Source organism: Manihot esculenta, chromosome 13, assembly GCF_001659605.2.
Source record: "Manihot esculenta cultivar AM560-2 chromosome 13, M.esculenta_v8, whole genome shotgun sequence".
Taxonomy (NCBI): domain Eukaryota; kingdom Viridiplantae; phylum Streptophyta; class Magnoliopsida; order Malpighiales; family Euphorbiaceae; genus Manihot; species Manihot esculenta.
The window spans coordinates 28,868,527-28,878,481 of record NC_035173.2 but is presented as its reverse complement, the minus strand read 5'-3'; the positions used below and the strand labels follow the sequence as shown (position 1 = coordinate 28,878,481).

The following is a 9,955-nucleotide window of genomic DNA, read 5'->3' as shown; positions in this document are numbered from 1 at the left end:
TTATTTCTACTACTAAATTATTTATAATTATAAAAAATGTAAATGTAAGTTTAAAAATTTAAACTGGTTATATTATTTATTGTTATATGATATTACATATATAATATAAATATTTTTAATTTCTTTTTATGTATAAGAAATTAATAATTAGACATTTACCTTTTAAATTTTAGAGTGCGCCCTCTCCATACGCTAAAAATTTTCCCGCTAATTTCAAATTTCTTGACCAAAAAAGCCGCACAACAAACTAATCCTATTGGTTGCTCTGCCTCGCACACGGATCGCGTTCCATATCAATCTTCTCTCAACAACTTTGAACCGTCGATTACTACTAAATCCACGGTTTAAATCCTACCCTCCAAAAATCTAATCTTCCCGCCTCTCTCTCTCCTCTCTCCCCCCTATAAAACAATCCCCACACATCATCCTTAATCACCAAAATATTATTTCTATTCCATTCGTTTTCTAGCCAAACAAACAGCCCCCTTTTCTTTTTTTTTTTTATTCCAATGGCTCGCACAAAGCAAACTGCTAGGAAATCTACAGGAGGCAAGGCTCCAAGGAAGCAGTTGGCCACCAAGGCAGCAAGGAAATCAGCTCCGGCAACCGGAGGTGTGAAGAAGCCGCACAGGTTCAGGCCGGGAACTGTTGCCCTGAGAGAAATCAGGAAGTATCAAAAGAGTACAGAGCTCTTGATCAGGAAACTTCCATTCCAGAGATTGGTGAGGGAAATCGCTCAAGATTTCAAGACTGATCTGAGATTCCAGAGTAGCGCTGTAGCAGCTCTACAGGAGGCAGCTGAAGCATATTTGGTTGGGTTGTTTGAGGATACAAATTTGTGTGCTATTCATGCTAAGAGGGTTACTATTATGCCCAAGGATATTCAGTTGGCAAGAAGGATTAGGGGTGAGAGGGCTTAGACTATGGTTTTTGTGTTCTATTTTGTCTTACAAAAAATTCTAGATCTAGATTTTTAATTTATTAGGGTTCGATTTATGAGTGGTTGTGGTGATAATCAAATGGAAAATCAATACTTTGTTTTGCACTAGATCGCTCTTCCTCCACGAATCGCAACTCTGATCTGCACAAATACCAAATGATATGGAACCGAATCTTTTCACAAAGCACTTATCAATGTAAAGATGCAGCGGAAGTGGTTTATTACTTTTAACAATATTTTTACGGAAAAATAGCAATACCTTTATTTTTTTTAATAAAAATAATTATTATTTTACAGAAATAAAGCTCTAAGTTTTGTTAAATAAGATTTTACCCGTAAAAACCATCAACATGCTAATTTCTCCCTTCAATAATGTGTACAATGCCTTGTTACATGTAAAATAGCTACATAAACACTAGATAAGTTGAGATTCTGCAACGTTTATTTTATACTTTTCTCATTTCATAATTTTTATTTATTTTTTTATATTAAGAAAAATAATTTATTTTATTAATTTTTCAATTAAATTTATTTTATGCAAATGTGATTTAATTTGTTGGTTAAAATTAAATCTAATAAATGTTATTTGGATTGTTTATTGATTATGGTTAATTAGTAAATATTTTTTTATTTAATTTACACTTAGAAAAGATTAGTTATGTGGAGTATTTTTCATAATTAGAATTAATTTATTAAAAATTAATAAAAATATTTTTATTTTAATTATCAATTTTTATAGCTGAAATGGATTCTCACATTTAACTTAAATTTATTTGCATTGATTTGATTTTCTCTTAATGATTGCTTTCTTTAATTGTCTTAATTTTTACTTTGGTTTTACTCTTAATCAAAACTTCTATTTTTTATTTATTATTTATTTTTCTAGTTATTATTTGGAGATTTTTTAGTGTTAATTTTCTATGAGCTCGATCCTATTTATACTATATGTAATTTATATTTGTTGGATTTGAATATGTTATTTTTTGACTTTGACACTTACTAAAAAATTGGCGCTGTTGCTTTAAACTAATTTACTCCTTTTATGAACAAGTTGGGATATGAAGAAGATTTGATTTACGATTCAAAAATCGAAAGAATTACTAAGAACTTGCGAAAACAAGCCTCATTAGCATTTTCATCTACAATCAATAAAGAAACCGTCACAGAATTGGAGTCTGCTGCACAAGCTGCAAAAAACATAGCTTCTGCTGTAGTTGTTGCATCAGCTATTGCACTAAAAATTCTGGACAGAACAACTGCAGCTACTGGACCAACAACTATCGCCATTGAACTGAAAGTTGAAAATATTGAAAGAAGAGCTCCAATGGCACAAGAGAGGAACCTGTGTGAATTAGCAGCCCCTAAAGGTGATCAAGCACCATTATGCATTACATTCTCACCTCTAGCAGTCCCTTTTGAACTGAGAACTAGTTTAATTGACTTGCTTTTCAAGTTCAGAGGACTGAAAAATGAAGACCCATACAAACACCTCAAAGAATTTCATATTGTCTGCTCAACCATGAGGTCTCAAGGGATAACCGAAGAGCACATTAAATTGAGTGTCTTTTCCTTTTCACTTGATGAATCTGCAAAAAACTGGTTATTTTACTTATCACCTAGATTCATTACTATATAGGCTGGAATGGTAAGAGTCCTCTTGAGCAAATACTTTTCAACCTAAAAAATTATTGACATTAGAAGAGAGATCAGTGGTATCAAGCAAAAAGATACTGAAGAATTATATAAATATTGAGAGAGATTTAAAAGGTTGTGCACAAGTTGCTCCCAACATGACATTTCCGACCAATCTCATATCCAATACTTATATGGAGGTCTTCTACCCTCCGAAGGAGACTCATCGATATAGCATGTGTAGGATCTATTGAGGATAAAATGCCTTAAGCAATAAGAGAGTTGATTTCTATCATGGCTGTAGCTTTCAAATAATATAGAGATCAAAAGGAGCAATCTAGAAGGGTGAATGAGGTAAATATATCTTTTCTTAAATTTAAAATTTCTAAATTAATATTTGTGGTGCAAAGTCTTGTTGTAGGAAATAAGCTACAAGCAAGAGCATGTGTGATTTGTACAACTTATGGACATCCAATGTATATGTATCCCACACTCCAAGAAGATCAACAACGTGTCAATGCCATATAAAGTTTTGAGGGGCATTAACAACAAAGGAAGTGTGACCCTTACTTCAACACATACAATCTAGGATGGAGGGATCACTCTAACTTCAACTATGTAAGGTCCAACAATTTTCAAAATTTTCAGTATAATTACCCTCAACAAGCACCTTTTCAAAAATAAGGTATTTTCCTTGAACATATTATTAAGTCTTTTGCTACTTTTGTGCAAAGTTTGGAATAATATATAAGCTAACTAGCTACATCCGTACGTAGACGGGAGTATCAAGAAAAATTACCATCATATACAATAGTCAATCTAAAGCAAAATGTAAGTGCAATAACTTTGAGGAGCGAAAAAGAGTTGCAAATAGTTCTATGCGGGCAGAGATTTGGGCAAATCTCAGTGACAGATCTGCACAATGCATCTACTGAATTCCAGCAGTAGATAGTTTCACGCGGACAGAGACTTGGCAAACCTCAGTAACAGATCTACATAATGCATCTACAAAAACTTAGTAGAAAAAAGGGAGAAAACTTGCTATAAAAACAGACCAGTAGGAGAAATTTGTTATTCCACCATCTTTTCTTGAGAGATTAGCCAAAAATAAGAAGGAAAAAGAAGAAAAAGAAATTATTAAACTTTTCGGAAGGTTGAGGTAAACGTTTCTTTATTTGATGTTATTAAGCAAGTACCTAAATATGTAAAATTTTTGAAGGAGTTTTATACCAAAAAGAAAAAGCTGTCCAAGAATGAAAGGATAAGTGTGGGAAAAAATATTTCTGTAATTATTCAAAAAAATTACCTCCTAAATACAATGATAGATATATATTTGTTATTTCTTGCATAGTTGGTAATATAGGATTTAAAAAAGTTATGTGTAATCTTGGAGTCTTAATTAATATTATGCCTTTATCTATTTATAATTTATTGAATACTGATCCCTTAAAGAAAATCAGTATTATCATCCAACTTGCTGATAGATCTATTATTTATCCTGAGGGTGTTCTTGAAGATATATTGGTATAAGTTGATGGAATGGTATTCCTTGCAAACTTCTACATCATCGATATGAAGAAAGACGAGACCAATATAACATCTGATATCCCTTTGGAAAGGCCTTTTCTTGGCATAGCTAGAATAAAAATCGACGTACATGATGGCACATTGACAATGGAATTTAATGGAGAAGTGATTAAATTTAATATTTATAATTTTTTGAAATTTTCTAGTAATGTAACTAATGGTAATGATACTGATGTTCTTGATACTTTGAGCCAAAATGCATTTGAGTTGAGGCATGATGATAAGCTAAATATTATTTTATGTAGAACTCTAGTCACGGGCAATTTGGAGGATCATAATTCCAAGACAGATGCTGAAATTAAAGAAACAACTTATTCTTTAGGTTTTGTACAACCACTGCCTAGGTCAGGCTTGAACGAAGATTTGCCCAAATCTAACTCACAACTACAACAATCTCTTATAAAGGTACCTGAATTGAAGATTAAATTGTTTTTCAATCACCTCAAAAATTTATACATGGGGGCTGGAGACACACTTCCCTTAAACAAGGAGAAACTAATCATATTACTTCATGAGTATATATAAGTAATAGGATGAGTTATAACTAACACAAAAGGAAAAGTTAATTATTTTTTTAGAGTTTATAAGCTAATTTGGCTACATTATACACTTAAACAAATATCCTCAAAGCTCAAGCCATATATTAGTATTATGACACATATCAAAGATACAAAAGGAAGAGGTGGTGACAGAAGCGGGAAATTTACTATCCTTAACCAAGAAAACAAGAAAAGATGGCACTAAAGAGATCTAGGTACCTGAACATCCATATGCAAAACCAAGCCCTATGAAAAAATGGCAAATCTTGTTATTGGTGGAAGCACTTGAGCCAGAAGAAGCACTTGTGAGAAGATTAGCGTCTCAGTCTCTTATAGGCAGTAAAGGACTAGATATTGCTAGAGCAACATCGTGAGTGTCCCTGTGATAACATCTCCTTAGAAAATAACTTAGATACAGCAACACAGAGACAAAAATGGTTGAAAGCAAGATCAAATACCCTCGTCCATTAAGCACAACTTGTAAAACAGAAATCAAAATTAGAATATATATATATATATATATATATATATATACACACACATATAACCTACCCAACAATGGGAGATGGAGAACTTATGCTCGTTAGAGGCAAGAGAAAACTGCGAACCTAAAGGGAAAAGGAGTCGGGCTTCTAAATTTAAAAGGACGAAGAAGAGTTGAGAAATTCTCTCTCTATCATAGACTAGGAGTGAGCATTCGGTCGGTTCGGTTTAAAACCGAACCGAATTGAATAAACTGAAAACCAAAATTTTAGTATTTATAAAAGTCGAATCGAATCGATTTTGATTAGAAATCGAACTGAACCGGTCTGATTTGATTTGATTTGATCGGTTTCGATTTTTAATAAATTTTTTATTTTTTACACTTTATTTTTAGTATTTTAAAATTTAATTAAAATATTTTAATCTTAATATGATTTAATTTCTCTATATTATTGAAAATAATATATTATTATTACTAATCGGTTCGGTTCGATTTTTTTAATTTTTTTTCTAATCAAAATCGAACCGAACCGAAATAACCGAAAATTTTAAAATTAAAAACTGAATCAAATTGAATTGAATAAAAAATCGAATCGAATTTTTAAATTAATTCGATTCAGTCAATTTTTTTGGTTTGAACAGAATACTGCTCCCCTGTCATAGATTAGAGAGAGATTCTAGATTCGCTATCCTCTCCGATCTAAGTTTAACTCACAACAGTGAAAATTTTACTTATTTGCCATTATCCCTAAAGCATACTTGCTTTTTTTGTTTTTTTAGCTTTTTTAAAAATTGGAGAAAAATAATTTGAAAAACCAAATGAATATTGGTCTAAAACTAATTCATTATCATGTGTTTTCAAAAATATCATTTGAGGGATTCATTGGATGAGGACTTTTATGTAAAGAGAAAAATATAAATTTTTATTAAATTTTACTTAAAATCCCAATTTTTTCTATAAAAATATCCTTAAATTAATGAATTTTAAAATTGATATCAATGGAGATGTGCATTATAAAATGGATATTAAATGATTAAGGGATGACTTCTAGATTAACTCAGGATATACATTATAAAAAATTTATAATATTTAAAAGAAAATTAACTATTTAATTCATATAATTTAGTTTAATTAATTACTTAATTTTTTATTTTAAAAAAATATATAAATAATTTCTATTTTTTAAAATCATTAACTATTTAGTCATTTTCATTTTAAATCATTAACTATTTAATACTTTAATTTATATAAATGGTTAATAATATATAAATTATTAAAATATTTTTATTTTAATTAGTATCTATAATTTAAAAAAATGTAAATATTTAATATTTATAATTTTAAAATAATAACTATATGGTTGCGTAAGTTCAAAATAAATAACTATTTAGTTGCTATAGTTAATGGAGTAAACTCTGAATTTCCAAGTTATATGTATCTTTAATTATTGGATTAAATTAAATTAAATATTTATTTTTTAATTTAATACTGATTAAATTATAAAATTCACTTAATCCATTATTTAAAAAAAATGAGTATTTGAGATAATTTTTTTTAAAGTCATTATGTCATTAAATTTTTTAAAATCATGTTTGGAAATGATATTAAAGGGTTGTTTAAATTAAATCAACATATTATTTTATTTTATTTTATTTTAGATGAAAACTAAAGATTAGAAGACTAAAATTTAAAATCTCTCATTTTTATTTAGATGCACTTACTATCGGTTAAGTCTGTGAGTATCATATTTTTTATGAATATTTATTTATATTAATTTTTAAAATTTAAATAAATGACTAATTAAAAGTTATCTCTATGATATTTAGATAATTAATTATGTTTTTTTACATTTATATCATTTTTTTTTACAAATTTACAATATCAACACTTAATAATATATAATTCCTCAATTATTATCTCTTTCTTATCATTTATTTATATTATTTTTATATTATTAAAAAAATATTATTAAATTATTTACAATTATAAAAAAAGTGTAAATATAAATTTTAAAATTTAAACTGGTAATATTATTTATTCTTTTATATATATATATATATATATATATTTAAAAATATGCAAATATTTTTAATTTATTTATATGCATAAGAAATAAAAATTAGACCTTTATTTTTAATTTTTAGAGTACGCCCGCTCCATACGATAAAAACAAAGTTCCTCTAATTTCAAATTTCTTGAGCCAAACCGCCACAACAAACTAATCCTATTGGTTGCTCTACCTCGCACACGGATCGCGATCCATATGAACCTTCTCTCAACAACTTTGAACCGTCGATTGCAGCTAAATCCACGGTTCAAATCCCGCCCTCCAAAAATTTTATCTTCCCGCCTCTCCCCTACCCCTCTCCCCCTATAAAACAATCCCCACGCATCATCCTTAATCATCAAAACACTCTTTCTATTCTATTAATTTTCTAGCCAAGCAAAAAGCCCCTCATCTGTTACAATGGCTCGCACAAAGCAAACTGCTAGGAAATCTACTGGAGGCAAGGCTCCAAGGAAGCAGTTGGCCACCAAGGCAGCAAGGAAATCAGCTCCGGCGACCGGTGGTGTGAAGAAACCTCATAGGTTCAGGCCTGGAACTGTTGCCCTGAGAGAAATCAGGAAGTATCAAAAGAGCACAGAGCTCTTGATCAGAAAGCTTCCATTCCAGAGATTGGTGAGGGAAATCGCTCAAGATTTCAAGACTGATTTGAGATTCCAGAGTAGTGCTGTAGCAGCTCTACAGGAGGCAGCCGAAGCATATTTGGTTGGGTTGTTTGAGGATACAAATCTGTGTGCTATTCATGCTAAGAGGGTTACTATTATGCCCAAGGATATTCAGTTGGCAAGAAGGATTAGGGGTGAGAGGGCTTAGATTATGGTTTCTGCGTTCTATAATGTCTTGATTTTTATTTTTTGAATTCTAGATCTAGATTTTACCTTATTAGGGTTTGATTCATGAGTGGTTGAGGTGGAAATCAAGTGGAAAATCTAATGGCTTCTTGCTAAATCCCATGTTGCAGTTTACCTGTTTGTGAAAATTACATTTGGGTTTGATTATCACTAGCATTAATCATTGCTTCTGCTAATTATGCCAGCCATGGTTGACTTTTCAAAGCACGTGTTCCTTTGAATCTTTTTGGTTCTGGAATATTATAAATAATCTTTCTCCAGATTAAACAATTCAGACAAGGAACATAGCGCACTTTGTTCTGTTTCAGATCCTCTGCTTCTCCGCAATTTCCATCTTTTAATCTTGATCATCTTTTATTGAAGTGCCTTGGCAAAAGAAAGAAAGATTTCGTCTAAGATTTTGCATTTGCAATCCCTCTCTTGTTTAAATTTTAACAACTTGGGATTTGAATTAAAAATTTATAAAAATGTGACTAAATCAATTCTCATTATGATTTTGTTGATGGGGATACAATTAGTACAAAAGGAAAATGAAGGGTCAGTGTTACTCATAAATGCATACAATGTTTCAAAAGAATTACCACTAAGATTTGGTATGTTGAAAATGGAATTATATTGGACACATCAAAGATAGAAAAATGAATACAAGTTTTATGTGGTTTAACCATAATATTTATGTTATATGTAAAATATAAGATGAAAGTTTGATTTGATGAAAAAAAAGTAAAATATAAGAGGATGAGTCAAAACAAGATCTAGAAGCTAAAAAGACAAGTGTATGAAGGAGATCATAGGAATTATTTAGTGTCTTGTAGAAGGGACGATTAAGGTAAATATAAGATTGTGGGATTAGGTCACAAGATTGTGGTAGTACTGATCACTATTGATCGACGATTTAAAATAAAACCCACAATCTTGTGTTCAGTACTACCATAATTTTATCACCTAATTCCATTAACGAGTCAAAACAACGTCTATTTTAATGTGGATTAGAAAAAATGATAAGAAGGTTAGATGGCCCTCTAAACTCAATTCTAAGAAAGTTGGTAGACAAGACAAGATCAAGTATTGCCATTTTCATAAAGATCACAGGCATACAACGGATGAATGCTGACAGCTAAAAGATGAAATCGAGATATTCATAAGTGACGACACACTTCAAAAATTTTTCAAAAAAAGCAAAGAAGAAAGGAGACCTAAACTTAAGGTAAGAACTCCTGAGAACACCATTGATAGTGAACCTGTTGGAGTTATACATGTAATCACAAGTGACTCTAATGATGATAAGGGTAAGAACAATCACGTTGCTAAGGACGTCTTGTCCATAGAATAGGAGCCATAGGCAAAACAAAAGATAAAGTTTGGACTTGTAGATAAGGTGACGAGGTTTTTCCATAATAACCCATTAGTTATCCGTGTCCACTTAAACAGGTATGTCATAAGGCAAGTTTTAGTCGACACAGGTAGCTCCATCAATCTCATTATTCTAGATGTTTTTAATAAGTTAAGTTTAGACAAGAATAACCTTACTAAGGTCTCCTACTCGTTAATGGGATTAGGTAACAAGATTGTGGTTGTACTGAGCACCATTAATCTTCCTCTTGTGCTTGGTGATGAGAAGCACAAACAAGAATTATATGCATAGTTCACAGTGATAGACGTTCCACTCGCCTACAATGTAATACTCGGTCACCCAGTCTCAGTGTCTAAAGCTGTTAGCTCCAGGAGGATTAATTATTGTTCATTACTCTAGATGTTTTTAATAAGCTAGGTTTAAACAAGAATAACCCTTGCTAAGATCTCCTACCCATTAGTGGGATTAGGTGGCAAGACTATGGCAGTACTAGGGACCATTAA

The 9,955-nt window shown here is 30.8% G+C and overlaps 1 protein-coding gene across 1 annotated transcript; it reads left to right on the top strand.

The window, feature by feature from the left end:
- Positions 1-431: 431 nt before the first annotated feature.
- On the top strand, positions 432-8,245 carry LOC110629262. The gene is made up of 4 exons (XM_021776172.2): positions 432-917; positions 1,992-2,539; positions 4,306-4,564; positions 7,614-8,245. The coding sequence occupies exons 1-4, from the start codon at positions 510-512 to the stop codon at positions 8,058-8,060; spliced, it is 1,662 nt and encodes a 553-aa protein (XP_021631864.1). The 5' UTR covers positions 432-509; the 3' UTR covers positions 8,061-8,245.
- Positions 8,246-9,955: the final 1,710 nt, after the last annotated feature.

Excerpts from the sequence above, each read along its gene's own strand:
- LOC110629262 (XM_021776172.2), top strand. The coding sequence starts at position 510 with ATGGCTCGCACAAAGCAAACTGCTAGGAAATCTACAGGAGGCAAGGCT. Across the intron at positions 918-1,991 it reads GGATTAGGGGTGAGAGGGCT|TTGGGATATGAAGAAGATTT; the intron begins TAGACTATGGTT and ends TTTATGAACAAG. Across the intron at positions 2,540-4,305 it reads GATGAATCTGCAAAAAACTG|TAATGTAACTAATGGTAATG; the intron begins GTTATTTTACTT and ends GAAATTTTCTAG.